The sequence below is a fragment of the Oncorhynchus clarkii genome, chromosome 23 (genome assembly GCF_045791955.1).
Source record: "Oncorhynchus clarkii lewisi isolate Uvic-CL-2024 chromosome 23, UVic_Ocla_1.0, whole genome shotgun sequence".
NCBI classification, from domain to species: Eukaryota; Metazoa; Chordata; class Actinopteri; order Salmoniformes; family Salmonidae; genus Oncorhynchus; species Oncorhynchus clarkii.
The window spans coordinates 3,195,690-3,223,284 of NC_092169.1; the positions used below are offsets into that span (position 1 = coordinate 3,195,690).

Consider the following 27,595-nt stretch of genomic DNA (forward strand, 5'->3'; position numbering starts at 1 on the left):
AGGACAACGATCTCTGCAGCACTCCGCCAATCATGCCTTTATGGTAGAGTGGCCAGACAGAAGCCACTTCTCAGTAAAAGGCACATGACAGCCTGCTTGGAGTTTGCCAAAAGGCACCTAAAGGACTCTCAGAACATGAGAAACAAGATTCTCTGGTTTTGAAACCAAAATTGAACTCTTTGGCCTGAATGCCAAGCATCACGTGTTGAGGAAACCAGACACCGCTCATCACCTGGCCAATACCATCCCTATGGTGAAGCATGGTGGTGGCAGCATCATGCTGTGGAGATGTTTTTCAGAGGCAGGGACTGGGAGACTAGTCAGGATTGAAGGAAAGTAGAACGGCGCAAAGTATAGAGAGATCCTTGATGAAAACCTGCTCCAGAGCGGTCAGGACCTCAGACTGGGGTGAAGGTTTACCTTCCAACAGGACAACAACCCTAAGCACACAGCCAAGATAACGCAGGAGGGGCTTCGGGACAAGTCTCTGAATGTCCTTGAGTGGCCCAGCCAGAGCCCGAACCACTATCTAACATCTCTGGAGAGACCTGAAAATAGCTGTGCATTGACACTCCCCATCCAACCTGACAGAGCTTAAGGGGATCTGCGAAGAGAAGAAATGGGAGAAACTCCCCAAATACAGGCGTGTCAAGCATCATACACAAGATTCGAGGCTGTAATCTCTGCCAACGTATGTATTGCCAACGTATGTATTGGTCAACCACAGGCTAGGGCTGGGTTATAAACTACATCCTGTCCCTTTGTTCACTGGCGAGAATCACAGGAGAGAATCCCTGAGGACAGGGGAGAAACATCCATCTACCATAACATCTATGATTTATCCTCTTTGAATAAACCTCTTTCCTCCTCCTGATTTGCTTTGAGGTCTGTGTTAAAGAATAACATCAATTAGATCTTACAACTAGACAAAAAGGACATTTTAATTTGAGAATACAACACAGAAACAAAGACAGAACCACTTCCCCTCTTTATTGCAGGATTGTGATATGTGATTGATCAACATTGACATTTTTAATAATAGTTGAACTAACAAAACAAGTTTAAACATTTCACTACAAAATGTACAAATAAGCTATCTCGTATGTATGTAAGGATTAGACAGATAATTGAGTAGTAATAAGTAGGCAATTATAACTAAAGCATCATTTAGGGTTAACAAAAGAACTCCATACCAGCGGTGGCCAACCTTGCTCCACTGATCCACTTGGTGAGCAGACTTCTGTTCCAGCCCAACAATAGCACACTTGATTATTAACTCATTACTGATGGGCTGAAACAGAACCCTGCACACCCAACAGACCTCCAACAAGGGTTGGACTTCTCCAATTATAAAATTGGTTTATACATTGCTTGTGTGATGTTTTAACTGTATTTTTGTATACAACATGTGCTAATTTAGGTCGGCCTACACATACTACCCATGTTAGCAAATGTTCTATACAAAAATACTGCTGGTATACACAGTTGCTTTGTGAGGTGTTCAGGTTCACAGTTAGCCATTGTTATGGAAATGCAAGTTGAAAAGTACCAGTGGCCCTGCTTTGGCCCCAAGTGAGAGCAGGTCTGCCGGAGCCATGGCCCAGTGAGACACGGGTGCCGGCAGGTGTAGATGGAAACCGAAAAGTCTGAGCCTTTTGAGTAAAACACTGTATGGATATGCGCCATTACTCTCTTGGGACATTCATTGGGATTTCTCGCTTCATCTGCAAACACAGGCTTTCACAGTGCTCCATATTTGAGGACAGAAAACATAAAAAAGAAAACAGGCTTCATTATACATCACTGAATATTAAGTTGGTATTACAGTATCTCTGTCCTCAAAGTTTTACTCTAGTACAGTAACTGAATCTGTAAACTTTTCATAATGTCCTCCGACAAAGTTACCTGCCCTATCCAGTTGCCTAAGCTCTCCCTTCACGGAGCTACAATTTCACCCTCTTCCATGGATGTTATCTACAAATGCATTTGGAGACTGTAAATTTAAAACAATGAGTATGTCAAGATAGCTAGGTAATAGAACATTAGCTAGCTGCTGACATTTAATTTAACTTAGCTAAACAGTGTGTAAAGTTTTCTAGCTAGCAGCTCAGTTGAGTTACCCTACTTTTCCAAATGTATTTACTTACTTGAATAAGTCCTCCCACCGCCTGTTTTTTGGGGTCCTTACAAAAAATGTAAAAAATGGGCAGGATTTTTTCGGTGGCAGCAAAGCGCAGCCATGTGGATGAATGGAGACGAGGCAAAAAGTGTGTGTCACCAGAGCAGTTTAGAACGTGTTGTGACGTTTGACTTTAAACAGCGTAATCCACTTTCAATAAATATAAAATCGCAGACAGTTAGCCACACTTGATAACTTGAAAACTAGCACATGTAACAAATCTACAAACCGTGTCCTACGGAAAATAGTGACGCACATAACGCACAGCACCTCTTCTACGGGCATGTGGGGGAGGGTTCTTGAAATGTAACATCCAATTAAAATCTTGCTGCTGGGAGCCAGTGGACTATTCAAACCATTTTTGCAATACAACAAATCTCAGAGGGAGGCATGACAATATGATTTTGGTGGTACGGCAATGAGAGACTAGTTAGTGTAACACAAGACATGCAAAGAGCGCTGAGATGTGTAACTTTGCTAACAAGCAATGCAGGGATGGAGTATTTGGAAAAGGCAGGGAAAAAAGAAAAGCATGCAAACATAACGCATTAAACATTTTTTGGGGGGAGGGAACACCTGTTCACTTGGAAGTGGTGCATGATATCACAGCTGTATAGTACAAACATTATGGTTGTGTGTTTAAAGAGAATACATACTTTTTTATTGCCTTTTATAGAAGCTATGTTAGAGAGGTTTCTGTTTTGACAACAGCATTACGTCATACTAATCTGCACATCTGAAAAGCGTGAAAAGATCACGGTTATATGTAGTGCTGTTTTGGCCAAACTAAGAATGAGAACATGCTGGATGGATTGCATGGGGGGGAAATAAGCCCCCCCCACACACACACACACACAACTGTCCTATTCCTTAGGATAATTTAATATGGAGGAATAGACCCTGTCAATTGTTCATCGTGCATTATTGGTGATGCACATGTCGTTGTGAGTACTTCATTATAAGCCTTCGGGTGACAGAAGACATGTGCTCAAAAACATAGCCAAAACTCAGATCCTTTCAATTGGCTCTGTGGCCAGATCTCAAACTGGCTGACTGAGGTCATAGTATGGTTACTAGAGGTTCATGTCAACTGGGTTAGTTTTCCAGGTGTCATTCAGTTCAGGACTACTTTCAGGCCACTCTCGAGAAGTGGACAATGCCAACAAGTGGGTGGCCTGCAGAACCAGCTGTAAAAATGAGCTTACATGGCACCAATACCAGGAGCTGCTAGGAGCTCTGTTTTGGATGCACATTTCTGGACACTAACCTCGGAATTGGGAGATTTCTGAAAACCTTCGGATTTTTGGGAAATAAAAACCTGGGCATTTTTGAAAAGCTTCTGGAATTGTATAATCCTAATCTTTGGTAAATGGTGTGAATGCTAAGGATCAGTATGTGGTTTATTACCAGTTTCTGCTTGGGTCTTCTTTTGCTCTAGGTTGGTAGTGATGTCATGAACATCCACGTAGGCCCGAACTAGTCGCCATAAGAACGTAGTGTTCTGTCCAAACTGAAGAAAAGAGGTGTTCGTGTCAAACTTTATATTTTTGACATTTATTTGGAGGCAGGCTTCACCTAGGCGCTCTTCTGCGCCACCCTGGATTCAAATAGTATTTGCTTTCTTTCAAATACTGTAAGCACCTTTGGATTAGGCCTGTCTACAGTGCCAGATGAACAAGATTTGCTCTTTTGGAACTATTCAATTTGTTGCATTGCACCAAGCAAACCCAAGCAAAGCTCAAACAAGCGCATGGGACATTTTTTGAAAGAAAGCAAATACTATGTGAACCCATGTCTGCTACTGCTGTGATTTTTAACAAATACAGATATCTACTAGCCCTAGGACATCCGAACTCAAGACTTGGAAAGTTGGTTGATGTGGCCCACCTGCTCCCGCTTATCCAGCATGGTGCGGAGGCACTCCCTCTTGTCTCCATCGCTGCCTTCGTGTAGAGCGTCCACCCTCTCCAGAAGGGCTGAGAACTCATTCCGAGGCTCGATCACAGTCACTTCATACGGACTCTGACCCTCAGCCTCAATCTGCTCTTCTTCCTCAGAGTCGGTTAAAGCTGTTATGTACCTGAAACACAAAAAGCATTCATTAGCACCACAGCCTACACCTTCCTAATATTGAGTTGCACCCCCCTTTGCACTCAAAACAGCCTCAATTTGTCAGGTAATTGTTAGAGGAATTTTGTTCCTAACCAATTCAATTCATGTTCATTAACCAATTCCATTAAAACACTCTGTCCGTTTATAAGAATTTGAATGGTTCTCATTTACATAAAGAGACAGAGACCAGTCATCAACATTACCCAATAGTGTTTATTCTTGAGAGCTCTGCACATAATACCATGTACATTGGTTTATATACCTCACATTGTCATAAATGTCCCTCCTCTCAGATACAATGGCAATATGGTTCAAGCCTTCTCACATTGTCTAACACCTGTTAAACGATCTACTACAAGCCCAAGGTCTCTCCCCTCCCTGAGTGGGGACAGAATGTAAGAAACACAGTATTCCAGCCGTCTGACAATAGCTCCATTCGTTTCTAACAAGGAACAGAAAGTCCTTGTTCTAATTCTTGACTAAAACTACACACGTTATATTCCGTGTTTTGATTATAATAAGATTCATACATTCATAGTGACAGGGTAGTATTTTGTTTAGTTATAGTTCTACGTTAAATGTATACCATTCTTGAGACACATGGGAAACGTGTGAAAAACCCAGCAGCGTTTCAGTTCTTGACACACCCAAACCAGGTGTGCGTGGCACTTACTACCATACTCTGTTCAAAGGCACTTCCATCTTTTGTTCTGCCCATTCATCCTCAGAATGGCCTCAGAATGGAACAGTTGGTTGTCTCAAGGTTTAAAAAATCCTTATTTAACCTGTCTCCTCCCCTTCATCTACACTGATCGAAGTGGATGTAACAAGTGACATCAATAAGGGATCATAGCTTTCACCTGGATAGTCTCATGGAAAGAGCACTGTTCCTAATGTTTTGTACAATCAGTGTATATTCTCAGTTCCCTTGGAATGTGTTTTCATAGTAAACATAGGTGTGAGGAAGATGAACTGAATGAAGGTGGTTCAAACTAGGGTTGAAGATTTTCATACCGTTCCTATACGGCAGTGCACACAATGTAATTACGCACAAAACAAATTTAGGCAGTAGGGATCTTGATCCAGGAGGGGATTGGTTATTGTAACCGAGAAGCTCAATCTTGCAAGCTAGTACGTTAGCAAATCAAATGCATAGCTGGGAGTCCTGAGCTGGAGATCATTCTCTAATTTACTGTTAGTGGAGCATTCCTAAAAATGTAGACCAGCATTGTAAATAATAATTTGTTCTAGGCAAGTCAGTTAAGAACAAACTCTTATTTACAATGACAGCCTAGGAACAGTGGGTTAACTGCGTTCAGGGGCAGAAAGACAGCTCAGGGATTCGATCTAGCAACCTTTCGGTTACTGGCCCAACGCTCTAACCACTAGGCTACCTGCCGCCCCTAAATAAAGGTGAAATAAAACGTAAAGTGAAGGGTGAAAGTATCTCCAGAAAGGGAGCTTCAGTTAGAGTTATTTTTATTACCCCCTCTCTGCCAGACACTTCCAATAACAGATTAACATTCACTGCATATTTACACGCAAACAGCGACATGCTTGTTTACACAAGTGGGTCACTTAATTTTGTCACTAGCAGTTAAAAAGTTTGACAGACACTTGAAGGGTTTCCCGTGCCAAACACAGGGAGACTGGTCTCTGTCATGGCACTCAGTGTCGGACACTTGTCTCGGTCATTGTGAGGCATACAATGTGCCCGCATTAGCACTGCTTTTACAGCCTTCGAAAAAGGTCCCCTTTCCATTACTGTAGCTAAGGATGTACTTACACCCACAGCTAACACTTGAGTAGGGGAAGGGAAAAAGCTGACAGTCAGGTAGAAATAAAAAGACATGGAGGACTGAAAGTGAAAAAGTTCAAACATGAAATGCCTCCATTAAAGGTCCGGCAACAGCTGCGTGTGCGTCATCTGTGGTTCTGGGAAAGTTTTTGTCTGGGAGCGATGGTTCTGGGTGAGGTGTGTTGGAGTGGGCTACTGACAGGTGCATCTTGGGCCCACAACTGGAGGCCCCATCTTAGATCCCTCTCACCCCACATACCTCACCTCAAGCCCGAATAGCTGATTACTTAAATCAGTGCCTTTGAGACAAATGTATGTGTTTGCAGGAAAACTGCAACACTGCTTCTCTGCAGGGCAGGCAGCAAAATTCAATGACGTAAGAACCTGGCAAGCCAACGTTGGAATTCTATTTTCACAAAAGAAATATAGGCCTATTTTGACAATGAAAAGGCTTGGTATAAATTGAAATAAAAGTATCTATGTGACATTGCTATATAGCCTACAACGATAGACCATTACATTCAAAACATGACTGTTTTTATGAGTGTGCCCCATAAAAAAAAGGGGGAAAAAGACATGGTGCTTATTGTTGCTGTCGGCCAATCAAAGTGGCTACAGCCAGAGGCTCCATGTGTAGCAATGAAGTGGGGGATTTCTTATCAAAGCAAAAAGGAATTAAAATTAAAGAATTAAGGCTAAACGAGGAGTTGGCTACAATGATCAACCAACCGTTAGGCTGTTGTTTCATATGAATGGAGTTGTTGGGGAGCACACAAAAGTAGCAAGGCTAATTGAGGCTAACTTAGCTGGCTAGCTTCTTTCGCTACAACGATGATGCAGTGAGGACAGGCTACCAGATGGAATGATAGAAAAACGGGTTGCTGCCATAAGTTCTAACTAGAGCGAGTCAGTTTGGCTAGTCTTTCTTCCTCCGTGCCACACACAGACTGTCACACACACCAACCCCTGCTCCAAACTCACCCCTCCCCTCCCTCCTGCTGAAACAAACCCAGGTTCCTAAACCCCTCTCTGCACAGTGACCTCGGAGTAAGCTCCAAACCTGTGCTGAACTCATTTTTTTTTTTTTATTATTTAAAATATATATTTTTTTTCAGTTAAATCGGCCAATACAACAGGACTTAAATTTATGAATGGACTTGCTTGTTTGAGCTGCGATGACCAGTCTCCAAATTGTGGTGTATTTATTTTTTGCGCTTGCACATAATGTACTTGTACATTGAGTGATTCACAGTATTTATCCAGATCCCTAGCGGAGACCTCCCCAGTTGCATGCTCTCCATCATGCCTTACCGATTCATTCACTTGTCCAGTCCATTCCTTTGTTCATGCAGTCCTCTCTTTCCCTCTCTGCGCTTGTTTACTCAATGAAAGATGGTGAGAGGCAGCAATGCTGAGCACTGAATGCATTCCTGTCACACCATTCCACGGCCATTGAATCACTAGAGTCGAGACAGAAAAAAAGCCCAGGATGTAGGGCTGTGGAGGTCATGAAATTGTCAGCCGGTGATTGTCAAGTAAATAACTGCCGGCCTCACGGTAATTGACCGTTAATTAACAAAACACATTTAGCATCTCCTGGCTTCTACGCATAGCCTACAAGCCACTGATGCAGACCTTTGGAACAATCTACATTTTTAAAACTCAAATCCATGTAATATAGCCTACACCATCACAATAAATCCATTATTTTAGACCGGTCTATAGAAAGACTACATTTACTTCATATCATCTATTTCAGAAGAACAGAATAGCATACTCAGAGTTGTCATTATGTTAAGCCCTGATTTGGCTATGCTATAAGGCTGTGGGCTACACTAGTTCACTTAGCAGACAAGATTTACTTAGAATTCTGTGGTGTTGTTTTATAGTATGATGAATACAACTGAACATAGCTGAATAGAATATATGATTTTTTTCTCAAAAAGATGGAGTGCACATGCATGCGGCTATTCCGTGTTGAGCGCTTAAAAGAAAAAGTGTCCCCTATTACGCTTAATTTAGAGTTATTTATGCAAGTTTAGTTGTAATACAAACATTGGGCTTCATGTTTTAACTTAATACATTCTAAGGCTGCATGATGCAACTAACGATTTGAAAATAAAGTTGCATGAAAAGGCATGCAAAGCAGAGCTCTGCTTTGTTTTTTGCTCAGGCTGCACACATCAGTCTCTCATTCACAATTTTACAAGCACTGGATAATCCCTTTGTGTGGCCATAATGCTGGTGGTCTGCTTGAAACATGTAGGTTTTAAAGACTTGGTCAGGGAGAGGTTGAAAATGTCAGTGAATACACTTGCCAGTTGGTCCGCGCATGCTCTTACACGTCCTGGTAATCCGTCTGGCCCCGTGGCCAAGTGAACACTGACCTTTTAAAAAAAGGTCTTGCTCACATCGGGTAAGGAAAGCATGATGACAGAGTCATCCGGAACAGCTGGTGCTCTCATGCATGCTTCAGTGTAGCTTCGCGTCACTGGGAAGCTCGTGGCTGGGTTTCCCTTTGTAGTCCGTAATTGTTTGCAAGCCCTACCACATCCAACGAGTGTCAGAGCCGGTGTAGTAGGCTTCAATCTTAGGCCTGTATTGACGCTTTGCTTGTTTCAGTGGTGGAAAAAGTACCCAGTCATAATTGAGTAAAAGTAAAGATGCCTTAATAGAAAATTACAAGTAAAAGTCACCCAGTAAAATTCTACTTGAGTAAAAGTATTTGGTTTAAAATATATTTAAGTATCAAAAGTAAAAGTATAAATCATTATAAACTCCTTATATTAGGCAAACCAGGTGGCACAATATATATATATATTTTTTTTATTTTTATTTACAGAGAGCCAGGGGCACACTCCAACATAATTTACAAACAAAGCATGTGTGTTTAGTGAGTCCGCGAGATCAGAGGCAGTAAGGATGGTATGTTTGGTTCATAAGTACGTGAATTTGACTATTCTCCTGTCCTGCTAAGCATTAAAAATGTAACAAGTACTTTTGGATGTCAAGGAAAATGTATGGAGTAAAAAAGGTACAATATTTTCTTAAGGAATGTAGTGAAGTAAAACGATAAGTAGTCAATGATATAAATAGTAAAGTACAGATGCCCCAAAAGAACGACTTAAGTAGTACTTTAAAGTATTTTTACACCACTGTCCTGTTTGATGGTTCGTCTGAGGACATAGCGGGATTTCTTAAAAGCGTCCGGATTAGTGTCTCGCTCCTTGAAAGCGGCAGCTCTAGCCTTTAGCTCGGTGCAGATGCTGCCTGTAATCCATGGCATCTGGTTGGGATATGTACGCACGGTCACCGTGGGGACAATGTCGATGCACTTATTGATGAAGCCGATGACTGAGGTGGTATACTACTCAATACCATTGGATGAATCCCAGAACACATTCCAATCTGTGCTAGCAACACATCCTGTAGCGTAGCATCCACGTCATCTGACCACTTCCGTATTGAGCAAGTCACGGGTACTTCCTGCTTTAGTTTTTGCTTGTAAGCGGAATCAGGATTATAGAATTCTAGTCAGACTTGCCAAATGGGGAGGGCGAGCTTTGTATGCATCTCTGTGGATGGAGTAAAGGTGGTCTAGAGTTTTTTTCCTCTGGTTGCACGTGACATGCTGGTAGAAATTAGGTAAAACGGATTTAAGTTTGCCTGCATTAAAGTCTCCGGCCACTAGGAGCGCTGCTTCTGGAGCGTTTTCTTGTTTGCTTATGGCCGGACTCATTAACCTCTTAAAGAAAAAATATTGTTCCAGTTCGAGGCAAGTAAATCGCTGTTCTGTTCTCCAGAAGCTCTTTCCAGTCATAAGAGTCCATCACTTGGTTCTCTCACACAATTGCATTGCCTATAAAACATTTAAGTGTTTGATTAGGTTTTTAATAAAATTTGCATTGATGTCAGAGTGATTAGAGGGACAATAGAGTGCTGAGTACAAGGCAGCTAGCAAGTTTGGTAGGTTACTAATGACCATTACAGCTTGGAGAAGCCTAATTACTGTGACTAAATGGAATTTGACTGCCGTCATGACTAGTGACCACCAGTGTGGCGGTAATACGGTCATCATAACATCCCTACCAGGATGCATGTGTGTTGTTTGTGCTTCCTCCATTTACAGATGGGGAAAAATCATCACAGGGCCCGCGGTGCTGTTTCAACACTAAACAAAAACACACATACACACATGGCCATCTTTAACTTGACTGTGTTCCGTACCAGTTTGATTCAGGTCTAGTTAGGGGACAAGGCGAAAGGGTAAAGAGAGTGGAGGCCTACTACAGTGGCAGCAGGTGCCTTATAAAAGGTTGAGAAGGATGATGAACATTCTGAGAGAGAAAAAAAAAGTACAGGTACTACGTACACCATTTTACACTTGTCTTGAAGGCTCAGATTTGGGTTAGCATTTCTTACTGTAATACAACACTGCTGAAAACATCAAAAGGGCCAATGGGACATGTTCAGCACTGACTCTGTGGATTGCTACTCTCCCTGAATACATAGAGCGTTCCAGTAATGTTGTCGCGGAGCATATTTTCAAAAGCTTAATAGAGATGAAGGATGAAAGAAATTCCCTCCAGCTGCTTTGATGACACAATGACAGTGCTTAACACCTTTAAGGCCAATCATCACCTATCCTTTTGGGTGCAATGTTTTAACCGCACTGTGTGTAGAGCACACACTAATTAGTGTACAGGACTAAACATGATACAAATAGTTGCCCTGTACTTTGATGTAGTGCTACTTTAACCTTGGCACCAAATGAATGGGTTTGTAAATGCCATATTAAAGTCTTAAGATCTAATGCTAGTTCTACACAGACAACATTCTCTCAGTGAGAGGGATTGTACATTTAACATGCAGATGAAGAATCCAGGTTGGAGTGTTCCAAGGGAGCTTGAGCAGCAGTGGTCACCACGGTAAAGCGTCAAAACCAACATGAAGAGTTTAAACTCCCAACATCCTCTGATCTAGGTAGCATTAAGCTCAGCTCATAGAGAACGCATCACTGGTAGTGAGAGAGGCCTCTCAGGGATTGATTTAGTTTGGGGGCCTTGGTTCATCTTTCCATCAATCCTGACTAGTCTCCCAGTTCCTGCTGCTGAAAAAAAATGATGCTGCCACCTCCATGCTTCAGCGTAGGGATGGTTCCAGGTTTCCTTCAGATGTGCCGCTTGGCATTCAAGCCAAATAGCTCAATCTTGGTTTCATCAGACCAGAGAATCTTGTTTCTCATGGTCTGAGAGTCCTTTAGGGGCCCTTTGGCAAACTCCAAGCGAGCTGTCATGTCTCTTTTACTCAGGAGTGGCTTCCTTCTGGCCACTCTACCATTAAAAGGCCTAATTGGTGGAGTGCTGCAGAGATGGCTGTCTTTCTGGAAGGTTCTCCCACCTACACAGAGGAACTCTGGCGCTCTGTCAGAATGACCATTGGGTTCTTGGTCACCTCCCGGACCAAGGCCCTTCTCCCTCGTATGGCTGGGGGGCCAGCTCTAGGAAGAGTCTTGGTGGTTACAAACTTCTTCCATTTAAGAATGATGGAGGCCAATGTTCTTGGGGGCCTTCAATGAGGCACGGCATCTTAGTGCTAGAGGCTTCACTACAGGCCCTGGTTCGATTCCAGGCTGTATCACAACCGCCGTGATTGGGAGTCAGGGCAATGCACAATTGGCCCTGCTTCGTCCAGGTTAGGGTTTGGCCGGCGTAGGCTGTCATTGTAAAATAATAAATTATTCTTAACCAACTTGCCTTAAATAAATAAAAATGTTTTTGGTACCCATCCACAGATCTGTGCCTCAACACAATCCTGTCTCGGAGCTCTACGGACAATACCTTCATCCTCATGACTTGGTTTTTGCTCTGACATGCACGGTCAACTGTGGGACCGCTTATATAGAGAGGTGCCTTTCCAAATCATGTCCAATCAATTGAATGTACGACAGGTGGACTCCAATCAAGTTGTAGAAACATCTCAAGGATGATCAATGGAAACAGAACGCACCTGAGCTCATTTTCAAGTCTGATAGGAAAGGGTCTGAATAGTTATGTAAATAAGGTATTTGTTTTTTATTTTTAATACATTTGCATACATTTCTAAAAAACGTTTTTTTGTTGTCATTATGGGTTATTGTGTGTAGGTTGAGAAGGGAAAAAACATGTTTAATCCATTTTAGAATAAGGCTGAAATGTAACAAAATGTGAAAAAAATTTAAGGGGTCTGAATACTTTCTGAATGGACTGTAATCGTGTAAATCAGTGCCTTTTGTGAAGTTCCAAATGCAAGAGATGGAGACAAAATGCATCCGACATAAGAATAATTTTGCACGGCCAATTTTTCAGTTTTTGATTTGTTAAAAAAGTTTTAAATATCAAATAAATGTCGTTCCACTTCATGATTGTGTCCCACTTGTTGTTGATTCTTCACAAAAAAATACAGTTTTATATCTTTATGTTTGAAGCCTGAAATGTGGCAAAAGGTCGCAAAGTTCAAGGGGGCCGAATACTTTCGCAAGGCACTGTAGTTAGATGTTTTTATTTTGTTGTTGACCAAAGTCAAATTGATTGTATGATTCTATAACTGACTAATTAATACATACATAAAAAAAACTTAAATGTAATGATATTTGAACTCAAAAGACCTGTCTGGATCAAGTGCCATTCTGTGACTTTGGCTAATACACCTTTTTATGCCATGGTATCAATGTGGTATCGGAGTCAAAATTCTGGTATCATGACAACACTAGTTTACCCTCGTCCCTGTTGGAGAGGCAAACTCCATTGATTACAAAAGGTAACAGAAATTACCCAATATGACTCGGTCTTCATCATGTGATATAGTATATGATCTATTTTTTGTATTACACTTCCATTCTATTAGATTTAAAGTAGACCATCTGATTATTATTTTGGTTCCTATCACACCAAACTATATCACTCAAGTATGGACCGGTTCCACCAGTCTGAACCATACACCCTGTAGTAAATGATGGCCTGAGTAACAGTGAATTGGCCCTCAAAGTCTAAACGAGGAAGTGCGAGGCACAGCCACAGACAGACTGAACTAAGACACCAAAACAACAATGATTAACTACCCAGAGTACTCTGGCTGGCTGTTGGCCTGCTTGTTAGGTTGTTACAGCAATAATTGCTCCAGGCGACTGCTGCCAGAGCTCTGCCAGGAGATAAATATGGAGCTAACCTAATGATTCATGATGAGCTAATGATTCAGTTTGATTAAGCAGTATTTGACGGTCTTTTTAAGCTGACCGGATCTGCTCACTCACTGCTAATATGTGCTGGCTTCTTGTTCCCACCACAGCCCCAGCCTCCACCTGTTAGGTTCTGTGTTCCTGTCGGGAGATGGCTGGCTGCAAGTAGGACCTTCAACAGGTACTCGTCTCTATTGTGTAAGTATTTCACCTAAATACAGAGAAATTCATGTTTGTTTAAATGAATGTTTCAAAACCCATTATTTCTCCCCAGTAGGATTCAATAGCGAGTCAGGACCAAGAGTGTGATCCGCCCTTGATAGCCCACCTTTTCTCTAACAAGGGTAAAACATCTGGTGTCCTGAGCAATCTTAAAATTATTAGTACATGTAACAGCTTATAAAATCGGTGCATTTGATCCGCCTATGTGCCGGCTCCAGTAGCGCAAGACTCCCTCTTTACGCGCAAGTGAAGTGAGTTTTGGAAAAACTTAAAAGTATGCATCCTAGAAATAGTTCACATACAAAACTAGAGGTCGACCGATTATGATTTTTCAACGCCGATACCGATTATTGGAGGACCAACAAAAGCCTATACCAATTAAATCGGCTGATTTATATTATATTTATAATAATGACAATTACAACAATACTGAATGAACACTTATTTTAACTTTATATAATACATAAATAATAATCAGATGGTCTACTTTAAAGCTAATAGAATGGAAGTGTAATACAAAAATAGATCATATACTATATCACATGATGAAGACCGAGTCATATTGGGTCATTTTAGTCTCAAATAAATAATGAAACATTCAATTTGGTTTCAATAATGCAAAAACAAAGTGTTGGAGAAGAAAGTAAAAGTGCAATATGTGCCATGTAAAAAAGCTAACGTTTAAGTTCCTTGCTCAGAACATGAGAAAATATGAAAGCTGGTGGTTCCTTTTAACATGAGTCTTCAATATTCCCAAGTAAGATGTTTTAGGTTGTAGTTATTATAGGACTATTTCTCTCTATATCATTTGTATTTCATATACCTTTGACTATTGGATGTTCTTACAGGCACTATAGTTTTGCCAGTGTAACAGTATAGCTTCCGTCCCTCTCCTCGCCCCTACCTGGGTTCGAACCAGGGACACATCGACAACAGCCACCCTCAAAGCATTGTTACCATCGCTCCACAAAAGCAGCGGCCCTTCTATAGCAAGGGGAACAACTACTTCCAAGCCTCAGAGCGAGTGACGTCACCAAATGAAAACGCTATTAGCGCGCACCCCGCTAACAAGCTAGCCATTTCACATCGGTTACACCAGCCTAATCTCGGGAGTTGATAGGCTTGAAGTCAAAAACAGCACAATGCTTGAAGCATAGCGAAGAGCTACTGGCAAATGCAGGAAAGTGCTGTTTGAATGAATGCTTACGAGCCTGCTGCTGCCTACCACCGCTCAGTCAGACTGCTCTATCAAATCATAGACTTAATTATAACATAATAACACACAGAAATACGAGCCTTAGGTCATTAATATGGTCAAATCCGGAAACTATCATTTCGAAAACAAAACGTTTATTCTTTCAATGAAATTTGGAACCGTTCAGTATTTTAACGGGTGGCATCCCTAAGTCTAAATATTGCTGTTACATTGCACAACCTTCAATGTTATTCCATAGTACAATTCTGGCAAATTAATTACGGTCTTGTTAGGAAGAAATGGTCTTCACACAGTTCGCAAGGAGCCAGGCGGACCAAACTGCTGCATATACTGACTCTGCTTGCACGGAACGCAAGAGAAGTGACACAATTTCCCTAGTTAAAAGAAATTCATGTTCACAGGCAATATTAACTAAATATGCAGGTTTAAAAATATATACTTGTGTATTGATTTTAATAACGGCATTGATGTTTATGGTTAGGTACACATTGGTGCAACGACAGTCTTTTTTCACGAATGCTTTTTTAGCGAATGCGCTTGTTAAATCACCCGTTTGGCGAAGTAGGCTGTGATTCGATGAGAAATTAACAGGCACCACATCGATTATATGCAACGCAGGACAAGCTAGACAAACTAGTAATATCATCAACTATGTGTAGTCAACTAGTGATTGTTAAGATTTAATGTTTTTTATAAGATAGGTTTAATGCTAGCTAGCAACTTACTTTGGCTCCTTGCTGCACTCGTGTAACATGTAGTTAGCCTGCCACGCAGTCTCCTCGTGGAGTGCAATGTAACCGCCCACAATCGGTCGACCTCTAATAGAAACCTTGTATGTCTGAACTCAATCAAATAGTCTTCACAAAAATAAGTCGCTGTGGCAGAACGTTTATTTTGATTGATTTCCTGCGTTTATCAAAAGTCCCATCAGTAGCCTTATTTCAGATGTGTCCATGTGCTTGTTAGGCTTATTAGGGAAATCATTCTTGCAAAGCATGTACATGTTTTAAATTAAATGCATTCAACTGTGCTCACTGATCAAGTACAGGTGGGATAGTTAAGGTGGTGCAGCTGGCAGAGGAAACCAGCATTTGAGTATAAAATGCATGGTGGATGCTTTGACAGAGGAGATGACATAACCTACTGCAATCATATATTAATATCAGTGAATATTAGTGTATTGTAGGAAATGTAAAAGGAGCTTGAGCCATTGAACATAAAATAGTACTGAGTCATTAACCGAAATGTCTGTTGTTTTTCATTTTTTAAACAACTAATTGATCGACGTCGGTTCAATTATTTGAATTCCATTTCTTTCAGTTTTTTTAGAGATATATATATATATATTTTTTTTAGATAGAAAGCAGTTGCTTTGTGAGCCTGAAAACACATGATCTAAGTGATTGATAGGTGGTATTCAGCAGTCATAAAAGTATGCCGTATTTCCTCAAATTGTGATTTTTGTCAGACATCATAGGCAGCAGCTCTTTTTTTTTTTTACCCCTTTTTCCTCCCCAATATCCAATTTGTAGTAACAGTCTTGTCTCGTCGCTGCAACTCCCGTACAGACTCAGGAGAGGTGAAGGTCGGGAGCCGTGCGTCCTCCAAAACACAACTCAACCAAGCCGCACGCACTGCTTCTTGACACAATGCCCACTTAACCCGGAAGCCAGTCGCGCCAATGTGTCAGAGGAAACACCATTGCACTGCGCCCGGCCCTCAACAGGAGTCGCTAGTGCTGGCGAAACCCTCCCCTAACCCGGACGACGCTGGGCAATTGTGCGCCACCCCATGGGTCTCCCGGTCGTGGCTGGCTGCAATAGAGCCTGGACTCGAACCTAGAATCTCTAGTGGTACAGCTAGCACTGCGATGCAGTGCCTTAGACCACTGCGCCACTCGGGAGGCCTTAGGCAGCAGCTCTATAGAGATGAGATGATGACTTGGAATGAAATAAAATAAAACAAATATTTTATTAAAGTAATGTGAATAAATTATGATTATTCAATCAAACCAAAATCCATGATCGCTCAGCAATAGCATAGAAATAAAGGCATGTGAAATACTATGAACAGTGCCTTGTTTTTTTTATGAAATCATACTGATGGGTGGATTTCCCCCCTGTATCTGAACCAAACATGTGAATATCCCAGAGAGAGAGCGAGAGATGGGACTCACCCTCCTTCACTCTCAGCCTCCTCCTCAGAGCTTTGGCCTCCAGCTCTGGCCACTCCCCCTGCAACTTTCCTCCTGCGTGTGGGTGTAGTTCGGTTTGGTGGGCCTGCCCTTATGCGCGCCACAGCCCCCTCAGCCCGGCCGCTGCGTCCTCTCAGCTCATCCCTGACGTGATCCTGCAGCTTTGGGATGGCACTCTTTAGGGCCCGGACCTCATCCTTCAGCTCTGACACACACTGGATCAGCGCTGCAAGACGATCAGAAACCTCAGCCTGACCCGGCATTTCCCTGACCACCATACTGGCTCCAGCCACCCGCTGGTCATTACTGCTGAGGTACAGCTTACTGTGCACACCATGTCCACTCGTTGGCACGGCCCTCCTACTGTTGTACAACACCACAGTGCCCAGGCTGAGGCCAGCCGCTCCAGCCAACACACCCAGGACCAGAGCCTTGTCTGACAGGGCCATCCTGCCGGCCTGGAGAGAAAGGGGAGAAATGAGAAAGACACATGAATAATGAATGTTTTGTTGTGCAGGAACAACTTCTGATTTTAAGAATCCTTTAGGCTACTTGAATATTCGGCACAGAGAAATTAGGTTAACATACATATCAGCAAAGGTCCAAGATCTGGGTACAGCATAGTTGACTGAGCAAGGAGCGGAGTTAGCCAGCCCTCAGCTCTTGTAGTCTTTTACCTGTGATGTAAATGCCTAACCCAATCCGCACCTCCATTCTAACCTAATTCCATTCTACCAGTCTGTATCCAAATGGATTTGATAGCTTCTGTCAGATGAGCAGGTATAATCTCAGTGCCTCTAAAATAATACCATTTAGGGTATTTGTCTAAGCTCTTAGCAGTTTCTACTAACACTGAGGTGAGACCTACGGATAAATTGCCCTCAAGCCAATTAAGGTCACTGTTAATCAACAGACAGGTCATTGTTCAGGGCAGTATTGTAATTGGAATGGTCAGCTACCTGTCAAAATGTGGAGTGCCTCACTTGAAAGGTCAAGCAAGCTAGTTTGGGATATAAAAATGTAGCTACTGTAACTAGTAAGACACGAAACTTCTGCAACCCAGCAACCATACAGTGACAGCAAAGATGAGTTTGAGAAAGTGACCTTCTTAGCTAGCTAGTAGCTAGCTGTCAAGCTACAGCTGGCGACGACCTCCTGGGGAGAAATAAGTCACTCTCCTGTAATGTCCTCGCATTCACCTCAATGTTAGACTAGCTAGCTACGTTTGCGCAAAGGGTTAACGTTAACAGGATTAGCACGCTAGCTAATACTCAAGCTAGTTTATCTAGTCAATTCGCGAGCCAGAATAATGTTAAAGAAAAAGCCATGCCATGGCATGGACAGTCACCTAGCTTGCCAACTTAACGTTAGTGCCAAACATGAGTGTTAACTATATGTGGTGTCTGCTAGCTATAAGCACACAGATACAATTGCTAACTAAACATAAAAATATGTTACTTTCATTAACCTATTAAATAATATCAAACAATTCTATATATTTTTATCTCCAAAAAGTTTGAAATTGTGTCTGTCAGTGACCTTACTGCGGAGAAGCGATCAGTCTTTCTTCTATATCTCCCGTTTGAGAAGTTCTTCTTCTTGTGGGTTTTATGGCAGACTACACCCAAAAAGGTGTATTGCCGCCACCAACTGGACGGTTTGAACCCCCCCCAAAATACAATTAAATAATAAATCCATAAGTAATAGTGAACCTTAATCCACCCTAATATAATTGTACATTGCCGAAACAAACAAAACTCCCACTTTTTCCTTCTTTCAATTCAACATGTGTCCCTTCTCAGGCTCTAAGACCTGAGAAGGAGGTACGGCTTGCGCCAATATTCCATGTAAATATTTCGCTGAGAAATCTTTCAACCCCAGGAACCGCTCTGAGGTGCATCCACAATGAATTTGATCTTCCTGGACCTTCTCTCCACCTAGGCAGTTGCCATTAATTACCATAGCAATAAAGGTCAAAAAGTCCACCTTCTTAACCTTTAAAATGTCAGGATCCTGCTGGTGAAAGGCAACCCCTGCAGCCTGCAATGCACCATGGACTCTTCTGGTGCACCATTCAAACCCTCAACCCTTTTCACAGCTGCTGCATATGAAATGCTCTGCACAGCCCTGACTTTGGCCACCTCATTCTCGTTCACAATTGTGGAGCATTCAAAAGACGTGGCTTCATGGTTCCCACCACAATTGCAACATTCATTACTTTTATAAACACATATGGTTTTTTCCACAACTTGGACATCTCGGCTTCTCTCATCTGCAAACACTTGATACATGACCAAAAGCTTCACAGTGATCACACTGCATTGGTCTTGGGATAAATGCTCTGACTACTCTGTAGTTATACCCTAACTGCACTTGAGTAGGAAGAGACTCCATTTTTAAAACAAACATAGACTCCTCACTTTTTCACCAATCACTACACGATTCATCCGACGTGCTTCAAGTCACCCCAGGAATATTTTTAATCTCTTCAAAATCGACCACAAGACGCCAAATATAACCCCCTTGAGGGGTGCCCTGTTCCAAAGAGACACACACTACACTTCAAACAGATCAAATCGGTTCAGAAGCACAAAAAAATATAAACAGGGCCACCCCTCGTGATCCTCACAGCCTTCACTTTACCCAGCACTCTCCACCAGTTTGGATAACAAATGGTTTCTTCAAGATTGGTACTCTGCTCAGTTGCTCATTCATTAACAAACTGTACTCCTACTAGATATGATGGGTCCTTCTCATCACTGTACACTACTTTACTCCATTTTCTATTATTTTGGACAATACTCCAATTCTCCTTGATTCTACCGCCATTGTGTTCAGAATCCACTTCATCATCCGCTTCCGCCATCTTTCCAACATCACGCTTCCTATCTTTAGACAAGTTCTTCTTCTTCTTCGTATTTGTTGGTATTGTGGCGGTCGGCAAACAAATGTTATAGGTGAATGCTGCCACCTACAGTATTGGCTGTGTATTATCAGCCTACAATTTTGTAGTATGAATTCATTACACTTTGTGAAAAATTGCCCTATCAATTAACCCTGTGTAACATGTCTTGCATTTCATGTTGTATAATTACACCAAATCTGAATAGTTCACATGCCTGATATTACTGTACATTCCTTTTGTTGTTGTAAGTGCCCTTTTTAATGTCACACACTTCCTTCTCCCTGTGTACTGTCTTCATGTGGAAGAGGTAGGTTACTGAAAAATGTCCCATGAAAATATGTTAAGATTTATGAACTTTTTGCATTTATGAACTTTTAATCTGTTGATTTGTGAATGCTGTAAATGCCCGCTAAGCTACAGTAGATGTTGTCATTGCGTCATGTCCCCTGTTGTTATTTTGTACTTTACAGAGGAGTTGGTGCATAAGGGCAGCACAACATTTAATTTATGGATGTTTATTTCTTTATCAGGTATGCCATGTGTTTTTGTTTGTTATGATATGTTGACTATATTTTTCTGCTAGTTTGCAAACGCACATCATGTACTAACGGTACATAACGCATGGCTGTAATTTATGAAAATTGGCTAGCCCCATACGATAAACATACATTATAGAGTTAACGTCGGAAGTTCACATACACTTAGGTTGGAGTCATTAAAAATAATTTTTCAACCACTCCACCAATGTCTTGTTGACTAAATATAGTTTTAGCAAGTTGGTTAGGACATCTACTTTGTGCATGACACAAGTCATTTTTCCAACAACTGTTAACAGACTGATTATTTCACTTATAATTCACTGTATCACAATTCTAGTGAGTCAGAAGTTTACATACACTAAGTTGACTGTACCTTTAAACAGATTGGAAAATTCCAGAAAATTATGTCATGGCTTTAGAAGCTTCTGATAGGCTAATTGACATCATTAGAGTCAATAGGAGGTGTACCTGTGGATGTATTTCAAGGCCTACCTTCAAACTCAGTGCCTCTTTGTTTGGCATCATGGAAAAATCTAAATAAATCAGCCAAGACCTCAGAAAAACAATTGTAGACCTCTGCAAGTCTGGTTAATCCTTGGGAGCAATTTCCAAACGCCTGAAGGTACCATGTTCATCTGTACAAACATAGTATGCAAGTATAAACACCATGGGACCACGCAGCCGTCATACCGCTCAGGAAGGAGACACGTTCTGTCTCCTTGAGATGAACGTGCGAAAAGTGCAAATCAATCCCAGAACAACAGTAAAGGACCTTGTGAAGATGCCGGAGGTAACAGGTACAAAAGTATCTATATTCACAGTAAAACAACTCCAATATCGACATAACCTGAAAGACTGCTCAGCAAGAAAGATGCCACTGCTCCAAAACCGCCATAAAAAATGCCAGACGACGGTTTGCAACTGCACATGGAGACAAAGATCGTACCTTTTGGAGAAATGTCCTCTGGTCTGATGAAACAAAAATAGAACTGTTTGGCCATAATGACCATCATTATGTTTGGAGGAAAAGGGGGAAGGCTTGCAAGCCAAAGAACCCCATCATGTTGTGTGGGTGCTTTGCTGCAGGAGGGACTGGTGCGCTTCACAAAATAGATGGCTTCATGAGGTAGGAAAATTATGTGGATATATTGAAGCAACATCTCAAGACATCAGTCTTGAGTTAAAGATTGGTTGCAAATGGGTCTTCCAAATGGACAATGACACCAAGCATACTTCCAAAGTTGTGGCCAAATGGCTTAAGGACAACACAGTCAAGGCACTGGAGTGGCCATCAGAAAGCCCTGACCTCAATCCCATAGAAAATTTGTGGGCAGAACTGAGAAAGCGTGTGCGAGCAAGGAGGCCTACAAACCTGACTCAGTTACACCAGCTCTGTCAGGAGGAGTTGGCCAATATGCACCCAACTTATTGTGGGAAGCTTGTGGAAGGCTAACCGAAACATTTGACCCAAATAAACAATTTAAAGGCAATGCTACCAAATACTAATTGAGTGTATGTAAACTTCTGACCCACTGGGAATGTGATGAAAGAAATAAAAGCTGAAATAAATCATTCTCTCTACTATTTTTCTGACATATCACATTCTTTAAATAAAGTGGTGATATAACTGACCTAAGACAGGGATTTTTACTAGGATTAAATGTCAGGAATTGAGTTTAATGTCAGGAACTGAGTTTAAATGTATTTGGCTAAGGTGTATGTAAACTTCCAACTTCAACTTTATGTGTGTCTTTTGGAGGTGTTGGGATAAACCTTGTGCACAATTTATAAAGTGATCTTAACCTTCAGTATCACTTATCTGCCATGTAATGGAGGTATTCATTTTGCCAAGGATTTGCCATCCAGGTGTTCGGGTGGAAAGCATGCTCACACTCATTCCATTGATGTCTATCTCAATCTCAATGACCTTAGCCTTACTTTCAATATTCTTGTTGGGCACAGAGAAAACATTACCAGAACAAGAATCAGCAAAACTCCTTGCTTGTATATGTTACACTTGACTTCCGGCGCCGACAGAGATGTCCGCCCCCGCTTCGCATTCGTAGGAAACTGTGCAGTATTTTGTTTTTTTAATGTATTTTTTCTTACATTGTTACCCCAGGAAATCTTAGGTTTAGTGGGGAGGAACTATTGGATATAAGAGCAACATCAACTCACCAACATTACGACCAGGAATATGACTTTCGCGATGCGGATCCTCTGTTTGGTCTACCACCCAGGACAATGGATCGGATCCCAGCCGGCGACCCGAAACAACAGCGCCGCAGAAGGGGCAGACGGAGCGGTCTTCTGGCCAGGCTCCGTAGACGGGCACATCGCACACCGCTCCCGAGCATACTACTCGCCAATGTCCAGTCTCTTGACAACAAGGTAGACGAAATCCAAGCAAATTCCTTCCAGAGAGACATCCGAGACTGTAACTTTCTTTGTTTCACAGAAACATGGCTCACTCGAGACACGCTATCCGAGTCAGTACAGCCACAGAACAAGCATCTCTCTGGTAAGAAGAAGGGCGGGGGTGTATGCCTAATGATTAACGAGACGTGGTGTGATCATAACAACGTACAGGATCTCAAGTCCTTTTGTTCACCTGACTTAGAATTCCTCACAATCAAATGCCGACCGCATTATCTACCAAGAGAATTCTGTTTTATCATAATCACAGTCATGTATATTCCCCCCCAAGCAGTCACATCGACAGCCCTGAAATAACTTAATTAACCTCTTTGTAAACTGGAAAACACATATCCTGAGGCTGAATTTATTGTAGCTGGGGATTTTAACAAGGCTAATCTGAAACAGGGCTCCCTAAATTCTATCAGTATATTGATTGCGCGACCCGTGCTGGCAAAACCCTAGATCATTTCTATTCTAAATTCCGCAACGTATATAAGGCCCTCCCCGCCCTCCTTTCGGAAAAGCTGACCACGACTCCATTTTGTTGCTCCCAGCCTATAGACAGAAACTAAAACAGGAAGCACACACACTCAGGTCTGTTCAACACTGGTTCGACCAATCGGATTCCACTCTTCAAGATTGCTTCGATCACGTGGACTGGGATATGTTCCGCATAGCGTCGAACAACAACATTGATGAAAACGCTGATTTGGTGAGCGAGTTTATTAGCAAGTGCATCAGTGATGTTGTACCCACAGCGTCTATTAAAACATTCCCCAACCAGAAACCGTGGATTGATGGCAGGATTCTTGCAAAACTGAAAGCGCAAACCAATGTTTTTAATCAGGGCAAGCTGCCCGAAAACATGACCGAATACAAACAGTGTAACTATTCCCTCCGCAAGGCAATCTAACAAGCTAAGCGTGAGTATAGGGACAAAGTAGAGTCGCAATTCAACTGCTCAAACACGAGAGGTATGTGGCAGGGTCTACAGTCAATCACGGACTACAAAAGAAAAATCGCGGACCACGATGTCTTGCTCCAAGACAGACTAAACAACTTCTTTGCTCACTTTGAGGACAATACAGTGCCACTGACACGGCCCGCTACCAAAACCTGCGGGCTCTCCTTCACTGCAGCCGACGTGAGTAAAACATTTAAACGTGTTAACCCTCACAAGGCTGCAGGCCCAGACGGCATCCCCAGCTGCGTCCTCAGAGCATGCGCAGACCAGCTGGCTGGTGTGTTTACGGACATATTTAATCAATCCTTATCCCAGTCTGCTGTTCCCACATGCTTCAAGAGGGCCACCATTGTTCCTGTTCCCAAGAAAGCTAAGGTAACTGAGCTAAATGACTACCGCCCTGTAGCACTCACTTCCGTCATCATGAAGTGCTTTGAGAGACTAGTCAAGGACCATATCACCTCCACCCTACCTGACACCCTAGACCCACTCCAATTTGCTAACTGCCCCAATAGGTCCACAGATGGCTCAATAGCAATCACACTGCACACTGCCCTAACCCATCTGGACAAGAGGAATACCTATGTAAGAATGCTGTTCATCGACTACAGCTCAGCATTTAACACCATAGTACACTCCAAACTTGTCATTAAACTCGAGACCCTGGGTCTTGACCCCGCCCTGTGCAACTCCGTCCTGGGCTTCCTGGCGGGCCGCCCCCAGGTGGTGAGGGTAGGTAACAACATCTCCACCCCGCTGATCCTCAACACTGGGGCCCCACAAGGGTGCGTTCTCAGCCCTCTCCTGTACTCCCTGTTCACCTACGACTGTGTGGTCATGCACGCCTCCAACTCAATCATCAAGTTTTGCAGACGACACTACAGCGGTAGGCTTGATTACCAACAACGACGAGACGGCCTACAGGGAGGAGGTGAGGGCCCTCGGAGTGTGGTGTCAGGAAAATACTCTCACCCTCAATGTCAACAAAACAAAGGAGATCCACATCATCAGGACAGTAGTGGAGAGGGTGGAAAGTTTTAAGTTCCTCTGCGTACACATCACGGAAAAACTGAAATGGTCCACCCACACAGACAGCGTGGTGAAGAAGGCGCAGCAGCGCCTCTTCAACCTCAGGAGGCTGAAGAAATATGGCTTGTCACCAAAAACACTCACAAACTTTTACAGATGCACAATCGAGAGCATCCTGTCGGGCTGTATCACCGCCTGGTACGGCAACTGCTCTGCCCATAACCGTAAGGCTCTCCAGAGGGTAGTGAGGTCTGCACAACGCATCACCGGGGGAAAACTACCTGCCCTCCAGGACACCTACATCACCCGATGTCATTGGAAGGCCAAAAAGATCATCAAGGACCACAACCACCCGAGCCACTGCCTGTTCACCCCGCTATCATCCAGAAGGACAGCGTTGCCTAGTTGTTAGAGCATTGGACTAGTAACTGAATGGTTGCAAGATCGAATCCCCAAGCGGACAAGGTACAAATCTGTCTTTCTGCCCCTGAACAGGCAGTTAACCCACTGTTCCTTGGCCTTCAAGAGTTTGTTCTTAACTGATTTGCCTAGTAAAATAAAGGTAAAAAAGGTCAGTACAGGTGCATCAAAGCAGGGACCGAGAGACTGAAAAACAGCTTCTATCTCAAGGCCATCAGAATGTTAAACAGCCATCACTAACATTGGCTGCTACCAACATACTGACTCAACTCTAGCCACTTTAATAACAGAAAAATGTATGTAATAAATGTATCACTAGCCACTTTAAACAATGCCACTTTATATAATGTTTACCTACCCTACATTACTCATCTCAAATGTATATACTGTACTCTATACCATCTACTGCATCTTGCCATCTTGATGTAATATATGTATCACTAGCCACTTTAAACAATGCCACTTTATATAATGTTTACATACCCTACATTACTAATCTCATATGTGTATACTGTACTCTATACTATCTACTGCATCTTGCCTATGCTGTTCGGCCATCACTCATTCATATATTTTTATGTACATATTCTTATTCCTTCCTTTACACTTGTGTGTATAAGGTAGTTTTTGTGAAATTGTTAGGTTAGATTACTTGTTAGATATTACTGCATGGTCGGAACTAGAAGCGCAAGCAATTCGCTACACTCGCATTAACACCTGATAACCATGTGTATGTGGCAAAAACAAATTTGATGTACCCAAGCAGCAGAAGCATCTCCAAGGCAGAGGAGGTGACAGTTTAAGCATTACTTTTACATGTGATAGTCTATTAATGGATGGGTCTGTGATTTACACACTCATTTTAAGTGCACCAAAAACATGATTGAGCATAATTATGAACGTAAAAAGGAATCAACCAGTCCTCTGTTATGTCAAAAAAAATATCCATGGGCACAGTGGGTTACTGTCTTGCCAAATCCCAGTCCAGCCATGGGCCCTCAACCAGCTTGTTCTAATTGTTAATCGTGACCAAGATACACATGAAACTGTAGTTTCTTTGATTGTTAGATCTTACCTATGACAAAAGGCATGGTTTTCTTGGACATGCCATCAACTTTTTTCATATTTTTTCAGAAGTTCACCCCCATTATTATAGCTGGTGCTGGTGGTTGTGTTGGATGGTTGTCGAAACTGTTGCTGAGAAAACAAAGGTAGGTTGACATAAAAATACATCCCAAGATGTACACCCATGGGTCGAGAGATGACTGCATATATCAGGGGCCCTGTCTCTGTGTGTCACATGACCAAATTAATACTACGTTCATTAGCTATCTCTCCATTACCGGGGCAACATCACACGTGTAATCCCGGCCCTCTCGCCCACTGCATAGCTTGGCATGGCAGGTCACCCCTGCCTACGCTGTTATGACCCGTGCAGCACAGGCTGTGCTTTGTCAGACTTTTGCAGCCCCCGAGTGTCACAGGGCTGCATGTTGTATTACTCAAGTCTCAACTTCTGGAACACTGTTAGCTTCTATTATCAAGGACTACATGTCTATCAAACTATAGACCATCATGCCGTGTCAGTAACTTAGGTCCAACATGATAAGACAGGAATAGTAAGTTCAGAAGTAAATTCCTCTGACAGCTCCTGACAGGTGTTTGATGATAACTCTGGGATGCCCTGAGAAAGCAGATTCAAACCTGTGAACTAAGACAACACTGCCCCTCTGCAGGTGGTATTGCATATATGTCTCTCGCTCGCTCTGTCTCACGCACACACACACACGCGCGCACACACACACACACACACACACACACAGCTTTATTTTAACACTACCTTAAATTACTGCCAGTCTCCTGCTTTCTCTTGCCAGACATTTCCTGTTAACCCATGTGGCAGACGGAGGAGATGCAACGAAAAGGAAAAGGCTAATTTGTTATCATGCAGATGGATAGGCTGACAGAGAAATAGAGGTTTACACTATCTACTCCTCTCACACTGCCTGCCAACAAATGTTAAAAATTTAACTCTGGAAATCTCATCATGAAACGCTAAGGTGACACATTTCTTTATTTGAGCACTAGCTGCTTAGAGTCATATATTGTAACTTTACCGGGCACACCGTTGTCATCTATTGGTATTTGAAGCAATACTGTTAATTCAAGTTCCAAATGAATGGTGGCTAATTAAAGGCAGCCAAATTGCATCATAGTCCTCACTGTGACCTTTACCTGTTACCTAGTGGCCTTACACTGACATCACTAGACAAGGGACTGAATCCCATTGGCACCTGAGATTAGGATTTTAATTCCCTTTCACTTCCTCTCCAGTGGGTCTGGGACGATATGTCAGTCATGGCAGTGGCATTGCATTCCTTCT

At 42.4% G+C, this 27,595-nt stretch overlaps 1 protein-coding gene across 4 annotated transcripts in view; it reads right to left on the minus strand.

Moving 5' to 3' along the window:
- The window catches only part of LOC139381821 (regulator of microtubule dynamics protein 2-like), a 49,037-nt gene extending 29,463 nt beyond the window's left edge, over positions 1-19,574 (minus strand). For 2 of the 4 annotated variants that reach the window (XR_011628581.1, XM_071125601.1), the window contains exons 1-4: positions 18,477-18,537; positions 16,920-17,395; positions 4,067-4,259; positions 3,587-3,689 (exon numbers count right to left, since the gene is read on the minus strand). Coding sequence is in view for 3 of the 4 variants with exons in the window: in XM_071125601.1 (XP_070981702.1) it covers positions 3,587-3,689; positions 4,067-4,259; positions 16,920-17,386 (763 nt within the window). In the remaining variant the exon portion in view is untranslated. Of the gene's footprint in view, positions 1-3,586; positions 3,690-4,066; positions 4,260-16,919; positions 17,396-18,476; positions 18,538-19,566 lie in introns of those variants that run through there. The other 2 variants (XM_071125603.1, XM_071125602.1) reach the window with 2 other exon arrangements.
- Positions 19,575-27,595: the final 8,021 nt, after the last annotated feature.